The sequence below is a fragment of the Alligator sinensis genome, unplaced genomic scaffold, assembly GCF_000455745.1.
Source record: "Alligator sinensis unplaced genomic scaffold, ASM45574v1 scaffold1584_2, whole genome shotgun sequence".
In the NCBI taxonomy this organism is placed as follows: Eukaryota; Metazoa; Chordata; order Crocodylia; family Alligatoridae; genus Alligator; species Alligator sinensis.
The window spans coordinates 226,488-239,221 of NW_005842864.1; the positions used below are offsets into that span (position 1 = coordinate 226,488).

Genomic DNA, 12,734 nt, shown 5'->3' on the forward strand with positions numbered 1-12,734 from the left:
TGACGTGTTTACTGGCCAAATGGATGGGGGGGGGGGTTGGTTTCTACAGTGGGAACATGCCACAAAAGGCCAACGGATGCGTTTTCTCTCCTCTAACGGTCTTAACATTCATTTATTTTTAAACAGGTCCCTTTCAAAGGTCAAAATGGTGGAGGCGGACCGTCCTGGGAAGCTGTTCATCGGCGGGCTGAACACAGAGACAAACGAGAAAGCGCTCGAAGCTGTGTTCGGCAAATATGGCCGCATAGTAGAAGGTGAGGAGTCTCGTCGGGTTTGGGGGGAGTTTTGCGGGGGGATGCTAGTGAAATTGTGCAGTGATGAACTTTCTGGCATTGATCGGCTGAAATGATGCTGCTGTTTTGTCCTCTAAGAAGTTCTGAGCGATTTGGTGTCGTAGGTAGGCCATGTTCATGGGACCGATCGTCGAGTAACGTTTAGTTTTATACTTGCAGTTCTCTTGATGAAAGATCGTGAAACCAACAAGTCCAGAGGATTTGCTTTTGTCACGTTTGAGAGCCCAGCAGACGCGAAGGATGCTGCCAGAGACATGAACGGAAAGGTAGGATCTTGGTGCTGTATTGTATTGGTGTCACTTTACTCGACAAGCCCAAATATCCTCTAAGGCCCTAGCTATCAGGCAGGTAGGAAGATGCCTGATGTCTTCCGTTTGAATTTAACAGTTTAAGTATCCCATTTGCTTCCCACATAGCAACTGGCGCGCACACTTTTTTATTCTTATTCTGTTTTTCTCCCTGTCCAAGACTTTGTAGGTTAGAAGAAAAACTTTCTGCTAGATCAAAGCACAGATAAATAACTTCTCTGTTCTTGGAAAATCATAATGCATGAAACTTTAGTAATTAATGAAATGTTAGTTGCTTGTTCTGTCTTTCTACTGTTCCTTTTGCTTTTCTGGTAAAGCAAAAAAAAAAAAAAAAAAAGTCACATAAAACTAAACTTGGTGATTAAACCACATTCACAGATGTGACTTTCATTGAATAGGTCAGATGCTCATGATCCCTTCGGTGGGAGAGAGGCCAGTGTTTTGTGATCACACACAGAACCCAACCACCCCAGCAATTTTCTAATCTTAATATCTCTTGCTAATTTCTTCCATACTTGGAAGCTGAGAGGTATTTTATCTGTTTAGAAACATCTTCACAAATTTGTTGGTTAGTTACCAAACTTGAGGTGTGAAAGCCAACATGACTTAGCAGCTCTGATGAAGAGAATTTTGAATAACCTCATCTCAGCAATATGTAGAGAACTTCTGATTTTAATTCTGTTGTTCTTAAACCATTTCTAGAAGAAAAGGCTTTGATTGAAATGAATGCTGGCATACCTGGCCACTGACTCTTAAATCAAGGGCTTGTTTCCAGCCAGGTTTGGATTGAGAAGTTGATCCATTCACCATTATAATTAGCCCCACGGTTTTCAGTGCCTGCACATCTGGGCAGGGTTTGTGTTGAAATGCAGGCTTCAGCCTTTCTCTGAGATGTGTCCACTCGAATGTAACTGATAGGCTTCCCCGCCATTTTTGACCAGCCCGGAGTCCTCTCTCTCTTAATGCCCCTTGTCAAACTTTACAGGATTCTCTGCTGATATATATTGTCTCTGCATTTCATATGTTGAAATTTGGTTAAAGTACTTTACATTGTAGTAACTATAGCAAGTAGCTCCAAGTCTTGAGCAGAGCACATAATAGTAGTTTTAAAAGGAAAAAAAATGTTGGTTAAAATATCTGGCCTACTTCCTTATTTTTGCCCTTTAAACTTAAATGCTAATAGCAGTAGCTTGGCTCTCCAGAATTGTGCATGCATGCGCTCTTAATCATTATGAACTACTTTATAACAGTGCCTCCTCTGATGTAACAGCATTGGAATGAATGGCAGTGAGGCAATCTCTTCTGTGTTCCTTAGGGATGTCTTTTGCACTAGAATTTACTGTAGACTATGCAGTCTCTTGCAATCCTGAGAATTGCATATCACGGCTCACAGTAGCCTTAAACTCCACTTTAAACTAGGGAACAATTGCATGATTATTTGTAGGAACTAAAGGCAGTAGGGATTAGTGATTGATTGGAGTTGGTCACTAATCCCTGTGGAATTTGTGTTGAGTACAGCTGTCTAAAACTAGATCTTTGAAAACAAATTACTGCTTGTTCCTGTCTTGTGTGATAGTCTGCATTTGGTCATGCTTGAAATTTGTTTAGAAATCGTGCCCCTATGATAGCTAAAATAGACCAGTTCATAGGAGCATATCTATTTAGGGTGGCTTCTGCTTGTCAAGGTTTTGGGATGCAATCCTGAGCTCCAAAACAGCTAAAATAGAAGCTTTTGATTTGTGTTGCTGAGCTTAAACAGCCTGTGGTACCAGGTATTCAGAACTGAGGCTATAAAGGGTAGCTTCTGTTGTGGGATGACTGGGGGGAGGGAGCAGGGGCTGTTTGTTTTGTGACAAACTGCATCTATGTGGCATGAATGTCCCTGCTTGCAGAATATTTGTTTGGCTTAAAATCAGCAGTAATGAGAGAAGATTTTAGTTGTTTGCTTATTTTTGGGGCCCCAAAAATACAGGTCAAATGTGGATCAGTTTACCTTCCCTTTTAAACTGGTTCTGGGTTGGTTGTGGGTTATCCAGACTCCAAAGGAAAAAGGCGGACATATTGGCATATCCTATGCTCCTCGATGTCTTTTTAGAGTCACTTGGGCAAACTTGCTGTTGATGCTTCTGAGAGAGTGCCTGGTGTGGTGTCCGTGTATGCCATTCCCCTGTTGTAGTAAGAAAGGCATGTGTTGCTTGGAGCTTTCCACTAGCGCACAGTCTGGCATCTGTCTTCAGGTTGGGACCTATTGTGAAGTCTTCAGTTCATTGCCTTCCAAACCACAGGAGCAGAAATCTTTTGTGGGAAGCAGCAACTTAAAGTAGGGCCTAGGATCCTGGGATGCAAGACAGACAAAATTTGGAAGAATAAAGCAAATCCTTTCATTTAAGGAACAAATCTTTGAGTCAGTTGAGTCCTCTTACCCAAGGAAATGGGGTTTTTATTCCTCTTCCAGAGACTGAGTTTCTGGTCCTTTTATCAGCTGGCAAGACCTCTTGAGAAGAAGACAGACTAATGGATGACACTTTGAATGGAAAAGTTATTTTGCCTTGTACATGTAACTGATGTCTGCCCTTTAGAGCAAAGATCTCGTTTCTACTCTGTCAGGTGAAAGAGATCACAACACCTAGTTCCATGCTTCCTTTTTCCTACAAGTTTTTCAAGAGCGCTTTCACATGAGACCTTGCTTGAAACAAAAGTGGCTCATAATAACAGAAGTACAGAAGAGATTTGTAAATAATGCAGATTACCTCAGTGAAGTACTTTATCCTAAGAGACAATAAATTCTTGGCCTTCATACAACGCGCAGGGTTTTCTGAACGACTGGCAAATCAGTTTTCCTTTATCTTTGAAGTAGCTCATGGGGTTGGATGTGCAAGCTTGAACTACTTGTGTTAAAGATTTGGAGGAATCGCTGCATATAACGTAAAGCCAGTTTGGTCCCTAGCCCTCCAGAAAAAAATGCCACAAGAGGAAACTGTTCTTGGAAAATAGTCTCAACTTTGCTGTAAGGAAAGCCTTATATTAGTGGTTGGAACTATGAGCGTCTTGGGAATATTTCTAATTCTGCACAAAGCTATACTCCTTTTATAAACCGCCTGATGTGACCTTCCATTGGTACCAGCCATTGGAGATGTCATCAGTCTGAGCCAGGAAATGAGACGGTCAGTAAAACACTTGGGGAAACCAGGTTCAAGAACTGCAGGATGTTGGATGACCTCAAGCCCTATGATGTTAACCAGCCAAGTTGCTCGCTTTCAGGTTGTCGGAAACCATGGCCCTGTTGCCTGCCACCTTGCCAGTAATGGGACTGCACTGACAGCTGAAGTAGGAGTACTGAACTAATTCTTGCAACTAATTAGAGACTTCTGAGCCGAAGGCAGATTCAACAGCTGTACTGTTTCCTGATTGGCTAATTGTCTGTTCCTAGTCTTGGGAATTTGAGGTTGCAGAAGTAAATGTAGTTCAGTGCTCGGGCCTTCATCATGTTGGCTCTGATCGTTTTCTTGTAGCATCTAGAAGCTGCACCTGTAGTGTAGGAGCTGCAAGAAGCAACACAGACCACCTGTCCAGCAGAGCTTACAATAAAAGTTGGACCTCCTCCAGCCAAATGAAAACATTTAATGTCCACTGTCCTATCTTGGGCCAGACGAAGGATGAGAGATCTTGCTGATCAGTATTAAACAGCTAAGTGTGTGATTCCCTGGATTTTATTGGTTCTTGCTGGCTGCTTTCCATTATAACCTCTCAGTGGATTAGGCAGAAGATGTATAAGAAAATGGTATTTGAAACTTAATATTTTAAGCTATATAATTGTGAGACCTCTTTGGTGATTACCCTGGTTCATTTGGTATATCTTACAAAAAAACGGCTTAAGCAGCTTAGGAGCACTGTAAGATGCCTGCTCTTTTATTTGAAGCTAGCTGCTAGAGAAACGCAATCAGTGTCAGAATCTACATCTTGGCTATTTTTTTTTTTCTCTACCTTTCTGCAAATTTCTTGTCATGGTCAACAGTGGCTGATAAACTTTTGTCAGACTTGGGAGAGTTCTTCCGAGCCTTACTGCCTGTTTATAGATTGGAAGCCCTGTGCCAAAAGAAGTTCATCTTCTGCATAGGTGAAGCAGACTTGCCAGTAGAGCAAAAAAAGCAAGATAAACTGTCGTCTTTACTACACAGTTGGAGAAAAATGAGCACAGGATCTTGTTTTTCATCCCAGTGGTTTAGAATGTAGTGTCAGTAGAAACTGGGGTGGGGGTTGGCTCCCTTTTGGGTAGTCGAAGTGTTCTAGAATCAGTATTTAAAAAAAAAACACAAAAAACTATTTCCTGTGAGTCACAGGGTAAAGTGGAGGCAGCTGCAGCCACTAGGGTGAAGCTTGCTGCTGCCAGACCATCTGTTCCTATTTTACTGCTTGCCCCCAATAAACTATTAAGGAATTACTGGTGCTCTTGTCTCTAAACCTAGGTGGTAGTATAAAAGGATAACAGTCTGCCTTAATTTTGCCTGTGCTTATGTTTGTCTTCAACTCCAACAGTTATGTGTACCCCTGAATGTTGGATTCTTAGCTCTGGATAACATTGAAAAGGAATTTTCTGAACAAGTACATGTAGTAGCAGAGCTTCTGTACCGTTGCAGAGGTGTCATTCTTTGAAAGCACCAAAGCTTAACAGTAAGGGAAAAGTGGTGTTACATTCCAACAAAACTGCTTCAAATTAATATCCAATGTTAGCGGGAAGGCAGAATGTACAGTAGTCTTCAGACTTCTGCAATTGCTAATAAATTGTATATGATCTCTGTTCTTGCCTAACTGCAAATAAAAGCAAGATCTTGAATTCTTATCTGGATGAATGTGCAGAAAACTAAATTACAGACTTTATGGAAGATTTGTTGTCTTAGATTGACAGAAATCCTTTTAAGCATTTACTGATCACTCCAGTTCTACAGCTTTTAATATGAGCCAATACAGCATGTGAAAGACCAGCAGCAGAGCTGCTATATAGGACTTTGCTGGTTTGAGTTTCCAAATACATCCACCATTCTACCTCACGTGAGACTTTTTGTAGACACTGAGCATGCCTGCAGAAATATGCTCTAGAAAGGTGTCAGAATGAAATCTGATTAGGGCTGGACTTTATTTTCAAGAGAAAATGTAGTTTTGCCTTGAGTAGGCTGTTTGGAACAGTAGCACAGAAATGTGAATTGCATCATTTTATTTCTCTGAATTTGCCTTTAATTTTCATGTCATCTTTTAATACTCCACTGCTCATCATCTTGCAGAGCATCAAGCAGAGCTAATAAATTCTCTCCCACCAGCTAACCAAACGTTCAGCCCGACTCTTGCAACTCCAGGTGCAGTTATGGTTTGGGACAAAATCAGTATTGAAATACTGAAATTGGAGAGCATAATAAACAGTGTTCACATTATAGAATGGATAATATGGGGGCTTTTTACTTGTGGGGGGGAAAATCCCTCCATTTTTTTCCTGCTGCTGCTGAAATACCACAGGAACAAAGCCCCGTAGAACCTTAGGCTCAACTTGCTGATGAGTGCACGGGGACCTGTTTTAGAGTGACTAATAATAATGAAGACTCGCATCTATTCTAGAATTGCTCTTAATTCATAACACGAGCCCAGTAATAATGGTGAAGAGGGGCTGTTTTTCTAAGAAATCAAAACACGACTACGGGCACTGAGTAAAGCAGCTTCTTCTTTTAGTCATTAGATGGGAAAGCAATTAAAGTGGAACAAGCAACCAAGCCATCCTTTGAAAGTGGTGGTAGACGTGGGCCGCCACCTCCTCCAAGAAGCAGAGGTCCTCCCAGGGGCCTCAGAGGTGGAAGAGGCGGAAGTGGAGCAAGAGGGCCACCTTCAAGGGGAAGTCATTTGGGTATGTATTTACAGATCTAATGATCTACTTGGACACCATACAAGACAATCGTTGGAAGATGGCAATATCATACTGGGAAATCAAACTGCTGAATAGAGCACTTGTTTTTTTTGCTAAAACCGTTGAAAATATGCCCTCTGCAGTTGAGTCAAATTTAATAATTTTAAAGTCTTTTAAGACATACTTGCCCCAAATGAAGACTTATTTCTACATCTATCATTCCACTTGACTCTTGGTTATAAGAGGAAAGCAAAATTCCTGCCCTGCAAATAAGGAAGGAAGCTTTCTGTTACAGAATGAAAAAGTGGTTCTTGAAGCTGGGGGGAGAAATGACTCTTGCATTATTAGCCAGTTCTAAGCTCACAAATGAATCCCTGCTGACTCAAAAGAATGATCCATTTGAGGATCAAGGTAGTTTGCCAACTAAGCCCTAGCATTGTTGGTTGGTGTTGGTTTTTATTCGTTTTTTTTAAATACAGCACTTTAAGAAGAAACTTTTTTTGTACAACACTTTGGCAGTGTAAAAAATGTTATAAAAGTACACTTTTTGTGTTGGTATTTATCTGGGTACTGGTTTCTTACACAAAAATAAAGTGCCCTTTTTAGCACGACAGATGAGGCATACTTTATCTGAAGTGTGACTGTCTAATGCCAACGAGCTAGGAACTGTTTGAGGATGCCATTTCTGCAGGGCCTGTGAAGTTTGTTATGCACAACCTTTGGTAAATGGGTCATTTGGATCTGCTTTCAGGCTACTCTAATGCATCTTCCCAAATGGCTTCAGCACTTAGGAACTGTGAACTTGCTTGATACCTAATTTTAAGCAGTTGTGATTTGGCTTTCATTAGGCCTCCTTTTTCTACTGTGTGCTCTTTATTTTTAGTCAGTCTTAAATGGGAACCTCTTCATGACAGGAATGCTCATAATATGTATGAAACCCAGCTCAATTTGTAGTCTCACCTTGGGCCTGTAGATGTGACTGACGCAGATGGAACAACTCTGGGACTTGTTCTTAATACCCTACGTGCAGTCAAAGTGCTTCCAGTAATCCGGTTATTAATGGGTCCCCCTACAAACTGGTTCTGTAGCTTCATGCTGACTTACTGCTGTCTGATCAGTCACCTTGGATTGTAGCCATTGAAACTCTAGTGGTGGTAACATTTTTTTAATTTGTTTTCTTTGCCTGAATGACCGTTTGCTTTGCTCTATTAAAGGGTCTTCCAGAGGACCACTTCCAATGAAGAGAGGTCCACCTCCCCGCAGTGGCGGGCCTCCACCAAAAAGATCGGCCCCTTCAGGACCAGTGCGTAGCAGTAGTGGAATGGGAGGCAGAGGTAAGGAAAGGGACAGCTCAACGTGCTGGCTGGTTTACTCAGTTTATTCTGACATCCATCTTCTGCAGTAGCTGGACTGTAATACTTAGTTAAATAGTATTGCCTGTTGCTGTGGGCGGTTCCCTTGTATCACAGCAATTTTGCTCAGATGAGCAAAAGTCTCATGACTGCTCATCCGCTACTGTTCCTGGAGTTAACTGGCAGCCATAAAATGGCCTTGTAGTGACTGATTAGTGCTGTTCGTATCCTAAGTAACTTTGAATTTCCAGCTAGTTCATCCTTGCCCTGTGGAATGTGCAGCACAGCTGCTGACTTCCATGGTCACTCATTTGATTGTAACTTGACTCTCTTAAAGCTCCTGTATCACGTGGGAGAGACAGCTATGGTGGTCCTCCCCGGAGAGAGCCAATGCCATCACGAAGAGATGTCTACATGTCACCAAGAGATGATGGTTATAGTACTAAGGACAGGTAAAATTAAGGCAATGTAGCTAAAACTTAATAGTCTGGCAGAGGGTAAAGCTCTCAATCTCTAATGTTGATAGGTTATTGTAACTTCCTTTTTCTAGTTACTCAAGTAGAGATTATCCGAGTTCCAGGGATACAAGAGATTATGCCCCACCTCCGAGAGATTATGCATATCGTGATTATGGTCATTCCAGCTCGCGCGATGAGTACCCCTCCAGAGGATACAGGTACCTAGCATTGAATTTTTCTGTCATTTTTAAAATAATTGTCACAACACTGATTTGTACTAAGTCTCAGCAGTTTTTCCTCCTATAGTGACCGTGACGGATACGGTGGTGGACGGGACAGAGACTACTCTGATCACCCAAGCGGAGGCTCCTACAGAGATTCGTATGAGAGTTATGGTAAGAACCCATTTTGGGGATAATGTAATGGAGTCTGTACAGGAGTCATGAACCCGATTAACTTTACTAGACTGCTTGCATTTAAGTGGGAATTGCACACTTTTTTTTTCTCCCCCCCCCACCCCCAACAGTGAAATAGCAATTTTTTTAGTTCATTTAACAAGATGATCAAATGATTACTATATCCTAATGAAGCAGAGTCTACAGTTCAGAACTGCACCCATCTCTGGAAAATATGGCTGAGTTGTCTTCTCTAAAATAACAAGCTGTTCTGGAATATCCCCAAAAAGAACCTGCCTGAAATAAACACCGTCTTCAGTCCTTTCAAACAATCCTTAGTCATTCACTACCAGATATGCAACCCCTACTATAAGTTTCCCACATGGCAGATTATGTTAAGAACTTCTCAATTCATGCAAAAGAGTAACAGTAAACTTTGATACAGCAATTCTGTACATTCAGATTTTAAATTGTTATATATAACTTAAGTGTTGCCATATTACCTGACCATTGACCCTGCAGGTAACTCACGTAGTGCTCCACCTGCACGAGGGCCCCCGCCATCTTATGGTGGAAGCAGTCGGTATGATGATTACGGCAGCACACGAGATGGATATGGAAGTCGAGAAAGTTACTCAAGCAGCAGAAGTGACGTCTACTCAAGTGGCCGTGATCGCGTTGGAAGACAAGACAGAGGTCTTCCCCCTTCCATGGAAAGGGGTTATCCTCCTCCACGAGATTCATACAGTAGTTCAAGCCGCGGAGCACCCAGAGGTGGTGGCCGTGGTGGAAGCCGATCTGATAGAGGTGGAGGCAGAAGCAGATACTAAAAAAAAAAAAAAAAAATCACACTTTTGGACAAAAACAGATTACTTTTCAAAAAAACACATGAAAAGTGGAAGTTGTTCAATCTTTGCTACCAGAGGACTACTGAAAGGAAAAGTTGTTTTTACCTTTTTTATTGTTGCCTGTTAAGTTCCCCTCCATGACTTATGCTTTTGTGAAGAAAAGTTAAAACAATGTTTAATTTCATTTCAAAATTGTTACCATTTCTTTCAAAACGCAGATGTTAAATGTATAAAACTTGAGCTGTGTACTAGTGTTGTAATTTTCAAAGTAAAAGTTACCCTGAAATGCCATACTTCCATCTGATTTTCCTCATGAATGGAACAAGCAGTTTAAGATCTTCCACACATCTAGCCATCTAAAATGGAGCTGGATCGTTCTACACATTCAAACTCGCATTCCAAACAAATTAGTTACTTGTGGTATGGAGGGTGGTGGGGATGTGCTGCACTAAAATTTCAGTTTCCAGGATCTGAACTCTTTCAGTTCCTCTCTAGAGTCTGAAATCCACATGGTATTCCCTGTGCAAAATTCTTCAGATTCTTGTGTAAAGAGAAATTCAGGAATTCATTCAGTCACTAAAACAGCAAATGGATAATGCTGACTGTACTTTGCCTTCGTACTGTTACGCTGGGAGTTTGGAATGACCTCCCCCAAAATAAACAATTTACATGTAATAAGTCAACTACCGAATGCTGTATTTAAAAAAAAAAAAATAAAATAAAAGGGTTGACCAGTTCCATCAAAGAAGCTGCAAACCGATGCTTGCTCTTACTGTTTCAAATTTTTGCAACTCTGTAGTGTCTCACTTTTAAAGGAACATCTTTGATTCCAAAGGCAAATGGAGAAAATAAGATAAGCAAAGAAGTCTTTCTCTCCAACTTCTCAAAGGCTTCATAAAAACAAGTGAATCTTTCAGCATTCCACAACAGATTTAAAGCATCAAATGCCTGTGCAACAGCAAAGATGGTAAGCAAAGCAAACAAGTTTTTCAGTCTAAGTCAAAATTGAACCAAAGTACCTTCCTCTTTGTACAGTAAAACATGCTGTACATCCTGGCAATGGAAGTGCTTTCTAGATTTAAAAAAAAAAAAAACCTGAAAAAGCAATGCTGGATAGTATTAGAAGTCTTTCAAATTCAACATTCTTCTTATCTTGGATAAAAAGCATGTATGGCACCAATTACAAAAATACAGACATTAAGAATGCAGCTCATTGTAGAAAAATGAACAGGTAGGGTTGGGAGGGGGTATTCTTTGCCCAGTACATTTCATTGAAGACCCTCAAACAGGCTGCTTATGCTAGACTTCTTTTTATTTTATTTTTTTAAACAAATTAGAATCCTGGTGAAATCGGGAGTTGGCTTAGATTGACAAATCTTATCAGCTCGACTATTGGGGATTTTCAAGCAAGCCATTGCAAACTTGATGTTTAGTTGGATGCCTCACTTTTATTTTAGTTCTGTGACACTGCATAATGGGGAAATCGTAATACAAGTGGCAAAACCTGTGGCAAGTTGTCATGACTCAGGTGAAGCCATGAAGTTCAAAAGATGCTCTTGAATATAATACTCGAAGACCTCCAACTAAAAACAATCCTTGTACTACTGTAGTCCTCAATAAATTTGTCATTCAACTTATGGATTTAACATGGCAGTGCATCACTGGAAAAGAATGAGAATCCATAAGCCATGCAACCTATCACTAAGCCATTCCAGTTCATTCCAACCCAGTGAATCTTCCACCACTGAAAGAAGTAATAAAGCTTTTGAAAGAGATTTTTCTGCCAACTTAAAAGTTTGTGAATTTTTCTGGGACTCGGGCAGTTTTATAGGTTGGATAATTACTTTTCAATTGAATTCGCTCTCAGTTTGTCCCATCTTATTTGCAGGATGACTAGTGCAGGAGGTACAGTCTGGCATATAATACTGACTCGTCTGCACTGATGGCAGAAGCATGAACACCTGGAGCAATACAGAAGGTAAATTGCGGAGTAGCCTCATAACTGGGGGCAAGATCTGTTTTATGCGCAGTTCTCTAGTTTGTTTTTGTTTTGGTCTACTTAGTGACTTGACAAGTAGCCAAGAGGGACCTGGCCCATACCTGTACACCGTGAAGCATCATTTACATTGGTTCCACTAGTACATCTAACGCTGGTGCCAGTCAGGCTGTGGGCACACAAATTGGGGTTTAAATTAGCTAAACCAAAGTAAGCTTAAATTAAGCATCTTCACTGACTTGGAATTTTAATGTATTCATTTAACTAATGCTACTCTTTCATCCAATCAAATGGCCATGATATTTAAGAACGTGTTGTTGGGGGAGGGGTGGGTTGAGGTGGTGGGGGAGGGGAGTTCTGTTTTGTTTTAGGTTGGTTTGGTGGGGGCAGGGGGTTGTTCTTGTACACGTTGCTTTAGCTCAGGCTCTTGGCCTAATCCCTAGGCCTAGAAGAAATTGGGAGGGAAATGCCTGAGCTCTGTAGATCATTTCCTTATTTAGCTTAACAAAACTTGCCCTTTTTGACACTGGCACATTCTCTTTACTGGGGACTGAGCAGAAACTAGAAGACTGCTGGAATTAGTCCATTTTGCAGGCTAGGTTTTTTTAGTTTAAAAATTTCAATTTAACTTCGGTCAAGTAAACTTGAATGACTGGGGAAACTTTAATATCTATAGAAAATATGAAGGAACTTTATCTGAAAAGTGAAACTGGACAAAAATTATGAACACCAAAATAACTTCGCTAATACTTACCTATGCAATAATTCTTCTTATCACTCAATAGGACAACAACTTATAACTTGGTTTCATTGAGAATGTAATAACTCACAGCTTGATCTTCAAAATGGTACTTCAAAGAAAGATTGAAATTAAAGCCGTTGTCAAGTACAAGTTTGCACCAAAGAAAAATGCAAGAGTACTTTTATCAAAATATTTTGTTGAAACTTTGGAACTTGTGTTAAATACTCAGACTTAGCCTCTACCCTTGATGCAGTAGGGGAGGGAAAAAACACTATCCTTGATGTACTAAGAGCATTGGCTTTTACTTTAAGGAACACTAGTGCAGGAACATAATGCCTACTGTCCAACTACTTGCTTGGGCAGCATACCAGGAGTAACAAACTATTACCTTGTCAGATGAGAAGAAAAAAAGGTTCCTTTTTCTAAGGAAAAACTGAATGTATTCTTCATAA

At 40.7% G+C, this 12,734-nt stretch overlaps 1 protein-coding gene and 1 non-coding gene across 3 annotated transcripts in view; both read left to right on the forward strand.

Annotated features, from left to right (window-relative positions):
- Nucleotides 1-10,300, forward strand: part of RBMX (RNA binding motif protein X-linked) — an 11,970-nt gene extending 1,670 nt beyond the window's left edge. Inside the window, exons 2-9 of one of the 2 annotated variants that reach the window (XM_006035655.3) lie at nucleotides 127-254; nucleotides 453-559; nucleotides 6,320-6,491; nucleotides 7,706-7,825; nucleotides 8,181-8,295; nucleotides 8,394-8,519; nucleotides 8,593-8,696; nucleotides 9,219-10,300. In XM_006035655.3, the coding sequence (XP_006035717.1) occupies nucleotides 146-254; nucleotides 453-559; nucleotides 6,320-6,491; nucleotides 7,706-7,825; nucleotides 8,181-8,295; nucleotides 8,394-8,519; nucleotides 8,593-8,696; nucleotides 9,219-9,526 (1,161 nt within the window). In that variant the 5' untranslated portion in view covers nucleotides 127-145 and the 3' untranslated portion in view covers nucleotides 9,527-10,300. The remainder of the gene's footprint in view (nucleotides 1-126; nucleotides 255-452; nucleotides 560-6,319; nucleotides 6,492-7,705; nucleotides 7,826-8,180; nucleotides 8,296-8,393; nucleotides 8,520-8,592; nucleotides 8,697-9,218) is intronic. The other variant, XM_014525691.2, reaches the window with a different exon arrangement.
- LOC112547998 lies at nucleotides 312-384 on the forward strand. The gene has a single exon (XR_003091804.1). It is a non-coding gene; the product is annotated as a small nucleolar RNA SNORD61 (small nucleolar RNA).
- Nucleotides 10,301-12,734: the final 2,434 nt, after the last annotated feature.